The sequence below is a fragment of the Boleophthalmus pectinirostris genome, unplaced genomic scaffold (genome assembly GCF_026225935.1).
Source record: "Boleophthalmus pectinirostris isolate CB_2022bp ecotype Guang Dong unplaced genomic scaffold, ASM2622593v1 HiC_scaffold_19, whole genome shotgun sequence".
In the NCBI taxonomy this organism is placed as follows: domain Eukaryota; kingdom Metazoa; phylum Chordata; class Actinopteri; order Gobiiformes; family Gobiidae; genus Boleophthalmus; species Boleophthalmus pectinirostris.
The window spans coordinates 30,423,214-30,442,782 of NW_026571140.1; the positions used below are offsets into that span (position 1 = coordinate 30,423,214).

At 38.0% G+C, this 19,569-nt stretch overlaps 1 protein-coding gene across 2 annotated transcripts; it reads left to right on the plus strand.

Annotated features, from left to right (window-relative positions):
- The first annotated feature begins 524 nt into the window (after positions 1-524).
- LOC110172898 (long-chain fatty acid transport protein 2-like) lies at positions 525-17,619 on the plus strand. 2 transcript variants are annotated; one of them, XM_020938856.2, is made up of 10 exons: positions 525-1,051; positions 2,462-2,671; positions 3,957-4,115; positions 6,153-6,277; positions 10,417-10,611; positions 10,684-10,774; positions 11,544-11,742; positions 13,546-13,643; positions 14,230-14,360; positions 16,581-17,619. In XM_020938856.2, the coding sequence occupies exons 1-10, from the start codon at positions 571-573 to the stop codon at positions 16,755-16,757; spliced, it is 1,866 nt and encodes a 621-aa protein (XP_020794515.1). In that variant the 5' UTR covers positions 525-570; the 3' UTR covers positions 16,758-17,619. The 2 variants fall into 2 exon arrangements, with proteins under 2 accessions (XP_020794515.1, XP_055010915.1); XM_055154940.1 differs by having other exon boundaries at positions 16,584-17,619.
- Positions 17,620-19,569: the final 1,950 nt, after the last annotated feature.

The following is a 19,569-nucleotide window of genomic DNA, read 5'->3' on the forward strand; positions in this document are numbered from 1 at the left end:
GTCGGCCTGTAGTGGAAAATAAAACATTGTGTTTTAGTTTACCTTTAGAATCAACAAACTTGAATTTCACACAGGATCAATAAAGTATCTCTGTCTGTCTGTCTGTCTCTCTCTCTCTCAGGAAGATACTTTCTGGGGAAAGTTCCACTAATTAAATGATCTGTCTCCATGGAGACAGGTGACCCCTGCAACTCATGTTAGACTGAGACTGGGAAAAGCAATAAAGACAAAATGAAGAAATGCATGTTATATAAGTTTAATGCCATACTCTGCACATTCAAGCAAAACAATAACATCTCCACGGTAGTGGACACCACTCTAGAGAAGTTACATGGTGTATCTTTAATCTGATTCACACCAGCCCTGCCAAAACGTCTTTAACAAAACACAAAGCCTCCCCCCCCAAAAAAGATGAAGAATCGTGTTTGTTACACCGATAGACTATTGCTTTAACAAATAAAGGATTTATAAAGAGTAAGTCCCGCCCCTGGAACAAAGTCCCCCTTTTCCTCATTCCCGTTTGATAGCTCAACTTTTGAGGGCATTGGTACCCTTTGTTTATTTGGCACCATGGAGATCTTCACCCTAACCATCACTTTAGCTTCTATTTTTACCATATTATTCGCAGTTAAAACCTATTTCCCTTATTTCTGGATGGACGTCAGGTATTTTTGTGAGTTGCTGCAAATTATTTTGAAATTTCTGTCTCGTCGAAGGAGGACACCGTGCTTCTTTGTTGTGGATCGTTTCTTGGAGCAAACTGCGACACATCCGGACAGACTTTTCATCGTCTTTGAAAATGAGCGCTACACCTTCGCTCAGACCGATAAGCGGAGTAACCAGTTCGCGCAGGCCTTGCAGTCTCAGCCCGGATATGTCGCTGGAGACACGGTCGCGCTCTTTATGGGAAATGAGCCCGCCTTCTTGTTTACTTGGTTGGCGTTGGCTAAACTGGGCTCTCCGTCGGCGCTCCTCAACTACAACATCCGAAGCAAGAGCCTCCTGCACAGCTTCAACTGCAGCGGGGCCACGGTCCTCATCGCGGCCCCAGGTATTCGTGATGGAGTCATTATATACAGTATATATTCTGAAAGGGAAATGTTGCATAAGCCCATAACGCTGAGCTCTATGCCTATAAGTGAAATAAATAAGGGAAATGTTGCATAGGCCCATAACGCTGAACTCTATCCCTATAAGTGAAATAAATAAATAATACAAAAATCAATCAATAAAAATAAGTCCTGACCGTTCACACACGTGGAGAATTCAACATTTGCACACTTAAAGCTGAAAGGGATGAAACAATAACCGAAATATCTTGATATATCATCAAAGTTCTCACAATAATATCTTGGACCATCACAATATATCGAATTACAAGTCTCTTTGCTTAAATCAAGTGTTACGGTGCAGCAAGAGCTAAAAAAAACAACAACTACATAGACCATGATCCTTTGCTCCACTTCAGCGTAGACTACAAGAAGAAATAACAGTTTTAAGCACTTTTAAGTCTTAGTTTTTTGGATTAAGTCTTGTCGAGGCTTTTTAAGAAGAAAAAGTAGCATATTAACAGTTTTAGCTGTTTAGCCTTGACAAAATATCGCAATAAATATCGTAATTGTGAGATGTATATCGTGAAAATATTGTACCAAGAGATTTGGATATTGTTACATCGCTAAATGTGAGCCTCGCCACCATATCGTGAGGTGTCCCACAATATTGCAATAAATATCGTACCGTAAGGTTCATACCATGAAAACATCATATCATGAGACTTGGATATCGTTACACCCCTAATGTGTAACTTTTGTCAGAAAATAGACAAATAATAAATAAAATAAATAATAAAAATACAATATAATAATAACAATAATAATAAAAGCATGTTTTTAATGTTTATCATTTTGGTTGTTTATTGCACTGAAAAACATGCGTGCTTACTCGGGCATGCATCTCCACAAACCTGATTTTTAACCTGGACGAATGCCCACTCCTGCTTCTTTCCATGGAAATTTAGTTCTCCTTCATAAAAATACCACCTAGTGCCTCCGCTCAATTTCATTTCTTTCCAGTGACTAGGTCAGGAATCGGAATACACTAGACGGTTCGCAGTGAAGAGCCATAAATTCTGTGTTGTCAACGATTTTCCAGATCGAGGATGTAAAGCCGTAACAAAGAGAATGTTTGGTGAATTTTATCAAGGGGAAAGACATTATTGCCCTTCTTCCTACGGGATTTGGTAAAAGCTTAATATACCAGTTACATCACGACCAAATAGCAGCGATTGGTTAAATAAAAAGTACCCGCTTACCGCTGAGCGAACAAATTCTAACACTGTGAGGTCAGACGGTTTCTACGAAGTGAAATGAAATGCCCCAAAGGTTTCCACAAATTTCATCATTTCCGTTAGTGACAAATTTCATACTTTTGTGGTATATTTATACTATTCTCTTGTTTGCAGAGTTGAGAGAAGCCGTGGAGGATGTGCTGCCTTCACTGACCCAACAGGGCGTCACTGTGCTCTTGATGACCGACCACTGCTCCACACCGGGAATTCTAAGTTTTACAGAGAAAGTAAACGCAGCGCTAGACTCTCCTATCCCATGCTCAGTCCGATCAAACGTCACATTGAAGAGTCCTGCTTCTTTCATCTACACATCGGGGACAACAGGTATCACACTGGGGGTGCTCTACATGTGTCTCTATTGACGGAATGCTCAGTGGTTACCGTGGTGACACAATGCACACAATAGCAAACAAAAACAAAAAAGTTAAACACAATAATAAATAATAAAAGTTGAGATGAGAGCAGAGAGACACGTGAGAGACAGGTGAGAGCAGAGAGACAGGTGAGAGACACGTGAGAGACAGGTGAGAGACAGGTGAGAGACAGGTGAGAGACAGGTGAGAGACAGGTGAGAGAGAGAGACAGGTGAGAGACAGAGAGACAGGTGAGAGACAGGTGAGAGACAGGTGAGAGACAGGTGAGAGGAGAGAGACAGGTGAGAGCAGAGAGACAGGCGAGAGACAGGGAGACAGGTGAGAGACAGGTGAGAGCAGAAAAACAGGTGCGAGCAGGGAGACAGGTGAGAGACAGGTGAGAGCAGAGAGACAGGTGAGAGCAGGGAGACAGATGAGAGCAGAGAGACAGGTGAGAGCAGAGAGACAGGTGAGAGCAGGGAGACAGGTGAGAGCAGAGAGACAGGTGAGAGCAGGGAGACAGGTGAGAGCAGGGAGACAGGTGAGAGCAGAGAGACAGGTGAGAGCAGGGAGACGGGTGAGAGCAGAGAGACAGGTGAGAGCAGAGAGACAGGTGAGAGCAGGGAGACAGGTGAGAGCAGAGAGACAGGTGAGAGCAGGGAGACAGGTGAGAGCAGGGAGACAGGTGAGAGCAGAGAGACAGGTGAGAGCAGAGAGACAGGTGAGAGCAGGGAGACAGGTGAGAGCAGAGAGACAGGTGAGAGCAGGGAGACAGGTGAGAGCAGAGAGACAAATGAGAGACAGGTGAGAGCAGGGAGACAGGTGAGAGCAGAGAGACAGGTGAGAGCAGGGAGACAGGTGAGAGCAGAGAGACAGGTGAGAGCAGGGAGACAGGTGAGAGCAGAGAGACAGGTGAGAGCAGGGAGACAGGTGAGAGCAGGGAGACAGGTGAGAGCAGAGAGACAGGTGAGAGCAGGGAGACAGGTGAGAGCAGAGAGACAGGTGAGAGACAGGTGAAAGCAGAAAGACAGGTGAGAGCAGAGAGGTAGATGAGAGACAGGTGAAAGCAGAGAGGCAAGTGATGTCTCTAATGAAACAAAGGCTGAAAAGACTTTTAATGCCATACTGTGGAACATACCGAGAATCGCAGTAACATCTCCCTAAGTGTGGTGTACCTTCCACCAGAAAAGATACACACTGCACTTAAAATGCTGTTAACGTGGATAAAAGTGTAATGTAGTCCACGTTTCCTGCAGGTCTCCCGAAGGCGGCTGTGGTGAATCAGATGCGTCTCTTATCGTCTCTGGCGGTTTTATCGTCGAGCGGCGTCTCCTCTAAAGACGTGCTTTACCTGAACCTGCCCCTGTACCACACGGCAGGCTTCATCATCGGCTTCATCGGGTCCATCGATACAGGTGAGACAAGTGAGAGACAGGTGAGAGCAGAGAGACAGGTGAAACCGTAGAGACAGGTGAGACCGTAGAGACAGGTGAGATTAGAGCTGAGCAGATTGATATGACAAAATCGCTGATTTAAAAGCAGCTGCAACTGATTTAACTCCAACTGATTCTGAGTCTCGATTACAGTTTAACTCAGTCCTAAACTGAGTTTGCATGTGCTCCCTGTGCCTATAAATGAGAATACAAATCTCTGTAGAACAAAGTTAAAGGTGCACTATATTCACTTTACCGTGGGCACCTCCATTGTCTTTGGGGTAGAATTATTTTGTGTGGATTTGTGTGAATCTCCACACTTAATAAATTCTATCTGGACCACAAAGCTATTTTAAATTCTCCCAGAGAATTGTTGCAGTATTGACTTACTAGTGCACATGAACATTGAACATTTTACACAAATAAAGCGACTTATTTTATATTTTAGTGGTGAAATTTTTCTCAAATTCTCAATTGAAATGAATGAGATTCTCGTGTAACTGGAAGAGCCACCACAAAGAAAGCGCTGTTTAGTTGCATTTATGAGATAAGAATGCATATTCTTCTTATTTTCTGCAAAATATATATTTTAATTCTAATTAGATTTAATAATACATCTGTAAATGAGCCTATTAACCATGTGAGCTCAGCTCCTCAGTGGATTTTGAATAAAAAGTCCTTTGTCAAATCTGGAGTAATCTGGAGCTCAGTCGACATAACCCAGCTTACCTACTTTCACACAAGTATTTGATTATTCAGGTCAAAGTTTGTGGTACAGCTCTTAGATGGGGTAGTATAAGGATAGTAACAACTTCACCAGGTCATGTTACAGGTTTACAGAGAGGTGACCCAGCTCACTGTCAGACTTCATGTTAAGGTATTGTCTTTGCAGTAAAACCACATGTAATTAAACAAATGTAAGACTGAAGTCTATTGCCATACTGTGGAACATTTCAGGCAAACAGGGAAGTCCTGACCAAGCCGAGCTCTGGAGAAGGGGTCCCATGCCCATTGCTCCTGACAGGTTGCAGAAGAGGACAAACTTCCCAACGACAATAGAGTCTACCTTAACCTGATGAGACAAGAAATGTTACATAGTACATGTATATCTTTAAATTTATCACAATTTAAGCAAAAATATATGACCTTGGTTTATGTCTATATAGATTGCTTATCTAAAGTATTTAGATGTCTTTGTTTATGGCTGAACTGTCTGAAAGGTTCTTCCAGTTTTCCTTGATATATTCTCATTGTTTCCTTGTAAAACAAAATATTTTAATTACAAATGTGAAACTGAAAATGCACTAGTTTGGTTCTGTGCTTTTCCAGACAATCTAAAGAGCTCAAAGAGGGTAAGCTACTTCCTTAATCAGAGCTGCCCTGGGCTATACAGATAAGGTGTGTCTGCCAGTCTGTGCCTATGGCTTAAAAACCTATCCATTATAGGCCCTCTATTAAGTAAAATTACTCTTGATTTTTGAATTTTTGAATTGAATCAAAATGCACTTTTCCACCTTGTGATGTGGAGAACAAATTGTTTTAAAAGGAGCTTCGGTCCAGCTGCTATCATACTTATGAATAAATTGTAATCTATTTTTTATCAATTCTAGTGCATTTGTCTTGGAAAAATCGTGAGTTTATATATTTCATATTTATTGTGATCTTAGCCAAGCGTGATGGATGAATTTAACTAATTATTTATGGAACAAACCATTCTGCACTGGAGCACTGTATAACACTTTATTTTGTAATTGTGTTTTTATACGTGTTATTGTCCATAATGTGGATGAATGAAATGCGAAATGTGGGACCTGCCTCTCAAATCTGCAGTTTAAATATTCAGGGTTTGTATGTTGAACATGTGTGAATGAAACAAAACATAACTCCAGGTATGTTTTTGATGAGGAAACAACATTATAACAGATCAGAAAATAGCATAATATGAGCCCTTTAACCTGTGATAGCAAAAAAAATTACTAAAAAGAAGCCATAAAAACGTGCCCATATTTTTGTCTTAAGGGTCGACTATAGTTCTGCGGAGGAAGTTTTCAGCCTCTCAGTTTTGGGACGACTGCAGAAAACACAATGTGACCGTGATTCAATACATCGGAGAAGTTATGCGCTACCTCTGCAGCGTTCCCATGGTAACAACATACAAACACACACATATGACATACTGTATTATAAAGTAAAAGATTTTCCAGAGCAGTTTGATATAAACATGCATGGTTGTGCCTAGAGAGCAGTGGTTCTTAACCTCTGTCCCAAATACCCCCTAAGCCTTGTCTCACACTAACAAAACTCATTGTAATGGTCATTATTCATACAAGTTACACTTAAGCTGCAGTAAAACCTTTTCCTTTGGAGTGTCCACCACCTGTGCGTGTTAAACTGTCTAAAATATCACTAAATTTGTTCATATCACATATAAATTTAATACAGTTATCGGTTTTCATTAGATGCAATAATACATTTCGGCCTATAGGTGGCGCGTAAAGCCAACACAACAGAGATCAAGGTGTTTGCTTTGAAAAATACTTTCTTTGCATTATAACTAAAAAGGACATGGCACGTATCATGTGCTTCTGCTGCTTTGTATTCTGCTCATCTTAAAGTAACAGCTCAACTTTCTGCAGCAGTGTGTATTTGAGTTTGTAACATTTCCATGACGACGAGATTTGCCTGGCATGTTCCACACTATGGGATTTAACACGATAGAGACCCTGTATAGCAGGGGTGTCAAACTCAGATTCACAGAGGGCCAAAATTAAAAACTGGGACTCATTCATGGGCCAAACTAAATATTTATTGAAAAATGTGAACAACATCTGCATGTTTTCTCTTCTTTTGAGATAGGTAATGTTATTAAAATAAATGTTTAATAATAGTTTTGCTTAAACACTGAATACAGAACAAGCATAATATAAAATAATAACAAAATTTCAAATAAATAATGTCCCTATAGTTCATCTGTAGCTGGTGGGTCAGCTCCAATACATATTTGATATGATCTTGCTGACCAAATATAAATATATCATTGGCCAAATTTGGCCCCAGGCCTGAGTTTGACATGTTTGCTTGATAGAGACAATTAGGTGAAGGTATCAGGCAGAGTCACAAGTCAGACCTGAAAGTTAAATAAGTTTAATGCCATACTGTGGAATATTCCAGGCAAAGCAAAGACATCTCCATGAAGCAGATGGTGGAGCCTCTACTAGAAAAGTTACAAAGCATAGTATAAATCCTGATATTTTTAATAACAAAAGAGAAAAAAGTTATGAGAATCTCAACTGTTCCTGTTCCTGTTTTTTTTTTTTTTTTTTTTTTTTTTTTTTTCCAAAAGCTGTTTTTCCAAAATCAGTTTCATGATAAATTTGTGTTTAGAAGTGTGTATTTTTACCATTATCCTGTACTCCAGCCGGGCCTCCTCCTCTTTCACTGTATCTCTGCTTGAGACAGCTGCTGTGGACGGCCTCTACCACGGACCCATTGAACCAGATAACTTTCTAAATCAGTACATTCCCACTGCCGGTGCCACACCTGGTTTACTGAAATAGAAATCGTTAAATCACAACTATCATGTTCCGGACTTGTGCGTCATAGTTTATTCTCAAACTAAAATCTACAAATTAAACCATACTTGGACATATGCAAGTTTGTCCAAACACTGAAATACAAGAATGTGATTATAGCTAAATTATTATGAAGAAAAATAAAAAAAAAGTGTACCATTGTAAATACTGGGTTTATGTGTATGGCCATTCAGAGTATCAGGTTGCATCACATGAGGGGGTGTCACTTTACTCTGACCCTGTTGGAGCTGGACTGGCGCTATCTAGTCAGCACTAGGAATAGATCCTGGCCTTTACTTTACTTTACCATATCAAGTAACTGAAAGGCCAGACCCTGCCCCGATCAGAAAACCACATGATCAGATTTTATTTCATTACTGTATAAAGGGATGCCAAAATTATTAGGGATGCACCGATACAATACTGGCATCAGATATCAGCGCCGATATTGCACATTTTGATGGAGAAAATATCGGCATCCTAGATATTGGCTCAGCATCCCATATTTTGGTCTATAATCTGGTGTTATAACATGATTTACTGGACAGTGTTGGCCCAAAACTACTCATGATATGAAACGTATATTTTTACAAAGCTGTTCTATTATTACAAAACACATTTGATAATTTTTTACCATATGATGTTGTTACTTAAAGGAAATGTATTATATTTTCTGCCCTAGTATCGGTTAAAGACAGATACTTAAAGCCAAAATATCGACATTGGTATGGAAACTGAAAAACCATTGGTGCATCCTAAAAAAAAATTTCAGATAACAATGATAGTAAGAGCTAAAAAACATTATAATTGTGATTTTTTTTTTTTTAAAGACCTTTGAGACCTTTTTCATACAGCCATGAGAGAAAATTAAGGATTTAATTGTTTTTAGGCCCAATAACTGAATATTTAGAAGAAACAGGGCAGAGGTGCTCACTGTATCTGAAGTAAAGTTAAACACTCTACCAGGTGCTCTTCAGGATCATGGGCAAAATAGCACTTAATGAAAATGATATCTGAGGGACGTCTGATCTCAGCTTTAAGGATTTATTACAAAAACACCAACACTTTTTGACAGTGAGGAGTAGGGCTTGCTGTCATTAAGAAGTTTCCGATATGATACATATCTTGATACAGTACACTTTCAATTTGATACGATATATTTCAAAATGATTCGATACGATTCAGTAAAAAACAATGGCTAAATGTTGGCCGTGCTTCTAAATGTCTCTGTCACACTACGTCTTGTGCAAAGTTAATATGAAACACACCCATTTTAATCATGAAAGCAGTGAATATGCCAAATATGTTGCATAAATGAATTTCCCTCCACTGAACAAGCAACAAAACTGTAGTGCTGTTACAAAATGACAGGAAAATCTACCAAAAATACTCTTGGTGATATATCAATACAGGAATCCCTGATATCGATACTGTATCATCATATTAAACAACACGATATATCAATATTTCGATATTTCTGCACACGTCCTAGTGAGGAGTCTTCTTCAGGGCAAATGCAGCACAGGTGAATGGGCAGCTCTTTAAAAAGGAAGTAAGTCCTGTGATTTAGGTTTCACAGTTCCATTCCAACACTTTATTTTATTTATATGTTTTTTTTCCACTTTATTGTATTTAGAAACAACAAATATTATACAGACATAATTCTTCCAGTTCATGTATAATATTTGTATTATCTTTTTATTAATGTTCTTAAAAGCTCTAAAGGCCAAATGTTTTTTGTTTTTTTTTGTCTATTCAAGCCTTTAAGTGAACCATTTAAGGGTTTTTTGGTCTTATTTAATCAACAACATAAAATCGTAAATTTAGCCAAACTGTGTTCTCCTGTACAGCCTCACATCAGTGGACCTCAGTGCCACCAGCAGTGAGAGACACCTCATAATTTCAGTCTTTTAAAGTAAATCACAAAAAGTGGCTAATTGAATCACAAAAATGTGAGCACTAAAAGTTTATAAATATATTTTTTCTCAGGTTTTTTATGATTATGTAAATATATAACTGCATATTTGAATCTTAGTTGTACTTGTATTTTAACAAAATGACTTACATGAATTTATGAACTTTTAGGGAGCCTATTATCATCTGGCAGGGGGACTGCCAATGAAAACTAGCCTCTTGACTAACTCGGATACATTTATATTATTGTAATGTTTATTCATGTACACTGTCCCACTGAAAACTAAATAAATAAATCTGATTTGACAGATTTAGTATACTTTAATACATGTTTAACTAGTCCCACCTCTTCAGTTACGTATGTAAAAAATTTACTAACAGTTTTGATTGTAGCTGTAAAAATTGTCAACGCATTCTTCAAAAATACAAGTGTAAGTTGTAATTTAAAGGTGCACTGTGTAACTTTTTGGTCTGGGGTCTGGTATCTGCTTGTTTCTATGGATATGTCATTGCTCTGCCTGGAATGTTCTACAGTTGGTGGTTTTGTAGCTCAAAAAAAACCAAAAAAAAAAAAAAAAACAGGCATTCTGACTGTGAGGACAGTCACCTCTCCACAGATCTTACCTGTAAGTTGGTCTAGTTTAGTCTCCGTGAAGATAGAAAAATTTAATGCCATACTGTGAAATATTCCAGATGAAGCAGTAACATCTCCATGCAGAAAAACAGGTGATGGTCCCTCCACCAGAAAAGTTACACAATGTACCTTTAAACTTAATTACTGTATTTTGACATCACAGAGAGAAAATGACAAGGACCATAAAGTGCGCCTGGCGATTGGAAACGGCATCCGGGCGGAGGTCTGGAGAGAGTTCATCCGTCGGTTTGGCAACGTTCAGATTCGAGAGTTTTATGCCTCCACTGAAGGAAATGTGGGATTTGTGAACTACGCCGGAAAAATCGGAGCCATTGGACGAGTCAACTTCATTCATGCGGTAAGATATGAGAGATTCCTACATGCACCTTTCTGAGTAACACAGTAACACATGTTTGTTTTCCTTCAGTAGAAGCTGTTCCCGTTTGTGCTCATTCAGTACGACACAGAACGAGATGAACCAGTCCGAAGTCCTGATGGCCTCTGCGTGCAGGCCCGGAAAGGTAACTTTTTAACTTGAAATATTTTTTCTTAAAAAAACAATGAAAATGGATGGGTAATTCATGGGTAATTGGCCAAGATAATTAAAAAAATACTTTCCTTCTAGCATAATTAACAAAATTTTTCATGTCGAACACCTCCAGTGTGATGGCAGTAAAAAGTATCAATACTGACTGACTACATACACAAATAAACTTCATTAGCATTTTGCTTTTTTTCCTTTTTTAAATGACACTGTATCATTCCTTTTAGGTGATTGTTGCCACCTCAAGCTCATAGTAATTAGGCGCATGTAAAAATGTAGAATTAGTTGTCAAGCCCATTTGGAATTAAAGGTCCCTTGTTATGCTATTTTCTGATCTTGTTGTTATAAAACCATTTCCTCTTCAAAAACATACCTGGAGTTTTGCTTTTGTTTTAGTCACTCGTTTAACACACAAACCCTGCATATTTAGGCTGAGTTCTTCTCTCAGACTAAAAGCAGTCTGTCCCACCTTGTGATGTCATGTGGTAATATAGGAAGCTCTCTACTGTGTTTTTAATCTCCATACACTTCGACATACACTAGAATCATCAGCTCTGGACTTGCCAATCTTTACTGAGCTAAAGGAAAAACTTTAACTCAAAAACTACCACATATGTAAATTAAACAAATTACAGCTCCAGGTATGATTTTGATGAGGTAACAACATTATAATATGGCTTAAATTTCACAAGAGTCAATTTTGCATAATATAGGAACTGTTGGACAGATTTTGTCTCTGCTTGTAGGTGAGACGGGCCTCCTAGTGTCAAAGATCACAGACTTCGCTCCGTTTGAGGGTTACGCGCAGAATGAGGAGCAAACAGAGAGAAAGCGCCTACGAAATGTCCTGAAAAAAGGAGATCTTTACTTCAACAGCGGAGACCTCATGAGGATCGACCACGACAACTTCATCTACTTCCAGGATCGAGTTGGAGACACATTCAGGTAGAGAGTGGAAACAACTACACGGCCTGCCTGTGTATTCCCTCGCTTGTCCAGGCAGGCTCCATTGCAACAGAAAATTTAACGCTGTCAACTGGACAAAAGTTTTAAAGAGTTAATATGTTCCACCACTCATCCTAAAAGGTACATTGTGTAACTTTCAACTGTTGCCTGCCTTCATAAAAATTGCATACTTTTGCTTTGGAATGTTCCACAGTATGGCATTAAGCTCATCTATCGTGCATTTATACAATTACAGGTGATTTTATTTCTGCAAAATACAATAAAAACTTTTAAAACCTCCTCAGATTTGACCTAGATAGATGAGCTTAATGCCATACTGTGGAACATTGCATGCAAATGATAATATTCCATGGGGGCATGCAAGTGGCACCAGAAAAGTTACACAATATGCTGTGCCCCACACACGCTGGGCTCTGTGCTCTAAGCCTAGCCTAAGCTTAGGTTTAACCCATAAATCTGACCTTAACCCTAACCCTGAACCTAACCCTGAGCCTAACCCCCAACCCCTAACATAACCCTAACATAAAGTCAATGATGGGTGTCATTGATTTGAGCCCGTTTGGGCAAAAGCCCTAGGAGGAGTATGTAAAAGTATGAAGTTTACAAAAAATGTGGACTCAGGCTTAGCAAAGTTGAATACAATATTGCTGACCCCTGGTGCAGCGGATGGTGTAATAATATTTTTAACTTGCCATGATCTACTTCTGTGTCAAATTTCATGATTCTACGTGCATTTTTTTCCCATCGTTCCTATACCCTAATGCAATTTTTTCTTGTGTGGAGCGCTCATGTGCCACTTTATTAATTTTGGAAACTAGAAATAGCCAAAAGTTAGACAAGTGGAAGTTTTAATGTTGGGCAAATTTTCGTGAGTTTTCGCCACTGTTCACTGGGTGAATAATGAGTGGGTTGGTTAGGAGAAAAAGTTTCTGATAAGGGAACAACGTTCTGCTTTTTTCTATACATTTTCAGAACACACCCGCACATTCCTATATCATGGTGATGGCCCCGGGTCACTATGGGCACATCACTTCCTGTCAGTGCACTTATTGGCTACCCTTAGCATCACATTGCTTTGTGATACTAATAGGCCCTTTGCCAGCTTCTGGCACTCAGGCCTAATAAAGTAAACAAAAAAGTGTGGCAGAACTCGATAACCTCCTGTTTCACTCTGGGTAAACACATCAATCAGAACACTTTTGAAAGAACACTAATTGACTATTATTAACTAATTATTATTTTACTTAACTTACTTAAATCAAAAACTGTACTGGTTTATATTAGCCTGAAAACTCTGAGGTAGATCACAAACTCTGAGGTCTAGAGTTCCAACAAAAGATTAAGAATCAGATTTATCAATCCAAAACTGCATGTACAAACAAAAATATTGTTAGATGTGATTTACTTTTGGAAACAGCGCGTATTATTACATATTATACTATTTTTATTATACTATTATGTTACACCTGGAGTTGTATTTTGTTTCATTCACAATATAATATTATAATATCAAAAAGCAAAAAAATAAATAATACGTTGCAAAAAACAGACAAACAAGAGACTAGTGTCAAATAAGGCATAATTATATAAACAAATATGTACAAGTATAAAAAATAAAAAATATAGAAGTAGTAGTAATATTGTTATACAAATTTCTCTCTCAGCTATATACTGTACAAAAGACACAAACAAAACTTCACCTGATTTTGCGTGTGTTATCTGTTTGCACACGTGCTAACTCTTACTAAATCTGGCTCTAAATATACTTTTTATCTCTTGTAGGTGGAAAGGTGAAAATGTGGCCACCACTGAAGTTTCTGACATTTTGACGATGTGGGACTGTATCAAAGAAGCAAATGTTTACGGTGTTTCTGTACCAGGTAAAAACAGACAAAAACAAGACAGTGACGTCCTACTCCTTGGTTCTGGAACTTAATTTTCCATTCATTTTACCCACAGACTTTCCAAAAAGTTAATACGTTTGAAAGCTTGCTCAGGGTTAATCAGCTATGTGGCAACTAATGACCACAAGACCTATAATTGGATTTAAAACGTGTTAAACTTAGACAAACTTTATTGATCCACAAGGGAAATTATTTGGACACAGTAGCTCACACATTACTGCTCTGCCCTCATATCAATGGCAGTTTCATTGTAAAAAACTTATTAAGTTAAATTATAGAGCAATAATAGTGCTTCTAACCAGTATTATTGTAAAGTAAAAAAGTATTGATTTAAAAAAAAAATAATTTCCTGAATAGTTTTAGTATGATCTTTAGCTAATATTAGACCATATGGTAACAAGAAGAAAATGATTAATACTATTTTGTGTTCATAATTACATTCTATTGTCAAAAAAAAAATTAAATTGAGTTTGAAATTATAATAATATGACAACTCCAGCGGCAATACGTTGAATATTTTTCTTTTGTATCGTGAATGAATTGTGTCTAAATTGTGTTCCAGGACATGAGGGCAGAATAGGGATGGCTGCAGTCACGTTAAAAGAAGACACACATTTTGATGGAAGAAAACTGTACAGCCATGTGACTGAATATTTACCTTCATACGCCCGCCCACGCTTCATACGGATACAGGTACTTTATATTCACTTAAAGGTGCATTGTGTAACTTTTCTGGGGCCGTCACCGTCTTGTTTCTATGGAGATGTCACTGGTTGGCTTGGAATGTTCCACAGTATGAAATTAAACAGCCCTACTTTGCATTTATTCAATTACAGGTGGGTTTATAACTCAGAAATACCTAGAAAAACTAAAACGTAAAAAAAGGCATTCTGACGGTAAGCATGATTGCCTCTCCACAGATCTGACCTGTAACTTGGTCTGGTTTGGTCTCTCCATGATGAAAGAAAGCTTGTGTAACATTCCAGACAATGCAACATTTCCATGGAGAAAAGCATTTGACGGACCCTCTACCAGAAAAGTTACACAATGCACCTTTAATAAACTGTTCAGCACAACTAACTAGAAGCTCCTGGTTAAGTGCAAAATTATATCAGGCATTACCATAAAATGAGCAAATACAAAAAAGTAGTACTAGTAAGTAGTAGTTGTGGTGGTAATAGCAGTAGTAGCAGCAGTAGTTGTAGTAATGTTAGTAGAAGTAGTAGTAGTAATAGTAGTGGTAGTAATAGTAGCAACAGTAGTAGCAGCAGCAGCAGCAGTAGTAGTAATAACAGTAGCAGTGTTATTATTATTATTAGTAATAGTAGTAGTTGTAGTAATAAACCCTGTTGTATTTTTGGACATTGCTGCCATCTAGTGTTGATACAGTAACAGACTGCATATAATTTTGTCTTTGTCATCTTCTGAGATGGGAGAAGATCTGAAAATATGTGAATGTAGTGTAAAAGAAAGAAGTAATTGAATTCTTAAATAACCCCAGACAAGTCAATGTGAAGTACATTATGCTTCATTGCAAATTACAGTACATTGTTGAAGTACAAATGTGAAGTAGGGGTGTGCACTGTGCACTAGGGTTGGGTATCATTAAAAAGCTGCCGATATAATACATACCTCAATACATAGGCCACGATACGATACGTATCTTGATACAGTGCACTTTCGATTTGATATGTTATTTTTCAAATTGATTCGATATGGTTCAATAAAAAATAATGGCTAAATTATGGCTGTGATACTAAAAGTCTTTGTTAAACCACTTCTTGTGCAAAGTTCATCTGAAACACACAGATTTTATTCATCAAAACAGTGAAAATGTCAAATGTGTCATATAAATGAATTTCCTTCCACTAAACAAGCAACAAAACTGGAGCGCTGTAACTAAATAATTGAGTAAAATATACCAAAAAATACTCTTGGTGATATATCGATACAGCAGCCCACGATAGCGATATTGTATAATCACATTAAATGATAAGATATATCGATATTTTTGCACAGCCCTACTGTGCACTGTGATTTATCAATAATTACTTATAATATCATAGTCAAATACAGCTTCATGAAAACAAATTTGTATGATTTTATGTTTTTTAAATTTTTTATTATGGGAACTGTAAATTTTAAGATTGTGTAACTTTTCTGATGAAGGGTCTGTCAAATGCTCATCTCCATGGAAATGTTTTTGCTTTGTCTGGAATGTTTCAAAGTATGGCATTAAACATTTCTATCTTCATGGAGACCAAACTAGACCAAGTTACATATCAGATCTGTAGAGAGGCGACACAGTCAGAATGCTTGTTTTTCTAGGTATTTTGGAGCTTTTTAATCAGCTGTAATTGAATAAATGTAAGGTAGAGTTGTTTCATGTCATACTGTAGAACGTTTCAAGCAGAGCAATAACATCTTAGAAACAACCAGGTGACAGGCTCTCCATAAGAAAAGTTCCACAATGTACCTTTAAGCATGTTTTCATGTGAAAATAATATAATAAATAATAATATAATCTAAAAAAATAGATTTGGACAAATATATATATAGAATTGTGTGACTGAAGTATTGCGATATGTCACTAAATGGATTTTTCATACAATCATCAAACATCACCTGTCAAGCACATCCTTCAAGTACAGCCACATGAATCCAATACACTTCAGTAATGACAGACAGTGATGTAGCAGAAGTACTGCAAACATAGATTCATAAACATATCTAAATGGCACAGTCCACAATACGATACAATCACCATTTATACCATGTTTCAAAAAATATTACTACTACTACTACTTTTACTACTACTACTACTACTACTGGTCTACTACTACAATTGCATGCCCTATTAAATTACTTTACAAATGAACGCATATGTTGTACTAACAGTTTTTCCCCTCTCAGGAGGCCGTGGAGGTGACTGGGACATTTAAACAGATGAAGGTTAAGTTGGTGGGACAGGGTTTTGATCTGGGACTCATCCAAGACCCACTGTTTATCCTGGACGATCGGGAGAAGAGCTATGTTACCATGACAACTGAAATTTACAACTCCATAATCTCAGGAAACATGAAACTATGAGGAAGTCAGCCCTGACACTTTCAAGTATTATTTTCAACCTCAGGGGTCTTCTTCATCCATTAAAGCTTCAAACTGTGAAAGTGGAAGTAATTAAAGCTACACTATGTAGCTTTTAGCTAAAAATAGACTAAAATAAAAACATGTCTTTTTTTATTTTGGTTTAGTTTATTGCACTAAAAATGTGTACATCCACTAAAACAGAAAAAAAAGCTTTTGCACATTTATAAAGATACAAATACCAATCGATAGTTTTCAAAGTGATGAAGATTAACACTGTTGCCCTGGCAATTAAGACAAATAGTCCAATGAGATTCTTTTAGTCTTCTGATTTTTTCAGACAAAAGTTTTGTTTGTTTTCATAACTGACCATTTCATCTGCTCTCTTGCAGTCTTCCTCAGAGGCCCATTGTCGTTTTCTCATTTCGCTTTCCTCGCTTCCTTTTCCTTGATTCCTCGATTCTGCAGGAAATGTATGAGGAAGTGCCATCCACAGAGGAGACACAGGGAGCAGAAGAATAGAGGAGCAGAGGGACAGAGGAATAGAGGAGAGAAGCAGAGAAGTAGAAGAGCATAAGAATAGAGGAGAGAGGAGCATAGGAATAGAGGAGCAGAGGAGTAGAGGAACAGAGGAATAAAAGAGCAGAGAAAAGGGGAGTAGAGGAACAGAGGAATAGATGAGAGAGGAAGAGAGGAGACACAGTGAGGAGAGAGAAGCAGAGGGGAGAGGCAGGAGGAGCTTAGTTTTAATGTCAAATGAAGGATTATGTAACATGTCAAACCTCCTTTACTGCTGTCCCTGTACTTGTACTGTTGCAACAATACACACTCCTCACTGTAAGGCAAATAAAGTTTTATTATTTTATCTGATGTCTGCCTCCTGAGTCCTTGCTCATGTTCACTCTGTGGTTTCCTTCCCTTGCCTCCTCTGAGCTTTGGGACACCGCTTAATATGGCACATTTGATTGACAGCTGAAAAATGGAAGATTGAGGAAAGGAAAGGCTCATGTGTTATTGTTATGTGTTGGTTCAGCTGATTCCCTGGTGGAGGCAGAACAACAGCGCCACCTGCAGTTTAGGTTTAGGCTAAGTTCTTCTCTCTAACAAAAAACAACTCTATTCCACCTTGTGATGTCATGTGGTAATACAGGAAGTACTCCACTGTCTGTGTTTTTAAACATCATACACCTTCACTAGAATTATTTGGATGATTTCAGCCGTGGAATTGCCAGTCTCTAGTAAGCAAAAGGGAAAAGGTAGCTGTTAACTTGAAACGTACCACTTTGTGATGTCACAAGGTGTAACAGAGAATTTTGATAATAAAGGGTTACTCAGACATGTATGGATGAAACAAAACACAACTCCAGGTATGTTTTTGAGGAGGTAACAGCAGTGTAACATGGCTTAAAGCTCACAAGAGTCAAATTTGTGTAATAGAGAGCCTTTAACAGGAAACCCAATAGCTATGATGTTCTAAAAGTATTTAGAAAAAACATAACAAAATATACTTGTCCAAAATATAAATGTTCTTTGCATAGTACCCCTACAATACTAAATATTTGATAAAAAAAATAGATGTATGGTAGAAGTATTGTGGTAGGTGTATTTGTAGAAGTATAATTAATAGTACCTCTGCCTTTTCTAAGTTCAAAGTTATTACTCCTTTAATATTGTAACAGTTTATTGGAGTCCTGAGATAAACAGTGTCCTTGACCTTATCTGACAGTGTGCATTGGTTTGACTGAACTGAAGGCAACATGGACTTTGGCTGTAGAGTTACACCACAGCAACAAGAACCTCCTCAACAGCTTCACAAATCTATACCAGTCAATAGACACTCCATCTCATTTAATGTTTTTTCATATACATACAGAAGACATTGAATATTTGAAACAACATATATGGATTTATGCAGCAAAGAATAAACAACTAAATATATTGTTTAATATTGTATACAGTCTTCAAAGTTGCCACCCTTTCCTGCTTGTGTCTTTGGCTATGTCACAGCACTGATTTACATTTATTCAACTACTGGTGGTCTTAAAATAACTAGAAAAACAAGCATTGAGCGGGGTTGCCTCTCCACAGATTTGACCTACTTTGACAGCTTAGAGTCGGACACTTATCTTAGTTTTGGCAACAATCTTTCCTCATCTGATCAGATACAATCATAGATCTACAATAAAATCAACTGATTATATTTCCATGCATACAATCACTGGCACTTCTCCAACACTGGGCAACTAAACTCTGCCTTTCCCCTCCTCGCTCTCGTGCACTTTCACTGAGGCACAGACCGCTCCTTTGATCAGAAAATGCGCCTATATTTATTAAGTGTCTTATTACAAAGGCATATACTGTGGAGAGGCTGGAGGATCATAAGGCAGTTCTTCGTGTCTCAATCTCTATACTTCATTTTATTTGATGAAAACTGACCTTGGGAACAGTCTCACCCTCAGCAGCAGTATCTCATGATAAATACAGGCAGTGGACAGTGATTGGCACCCTATGCAAGATCGGGGGGCAGTAAAAAAAAGTGCCACCACCGAGGACCGCCCATGAATACAAGATAAAACATGTGTTTAGACGTCCTGATAGAGGCTAGAAGAACTTATAGGCTAGAAGTCTGTAGTGTTCGTCCTGCTCTGAATCACAGACTTGAAACCTTATGTCTGTGAGAAGTGACAGGAGCAGGGCCCTGTCAGAGCAGGGACAGGGGACATAGACACTGTCAGGAAGTTAACCCATGAAAAAATAAATATAGATTACATATATTATATTATTGAGTTATGGCCTAGATCATTGTTTCCCAAAG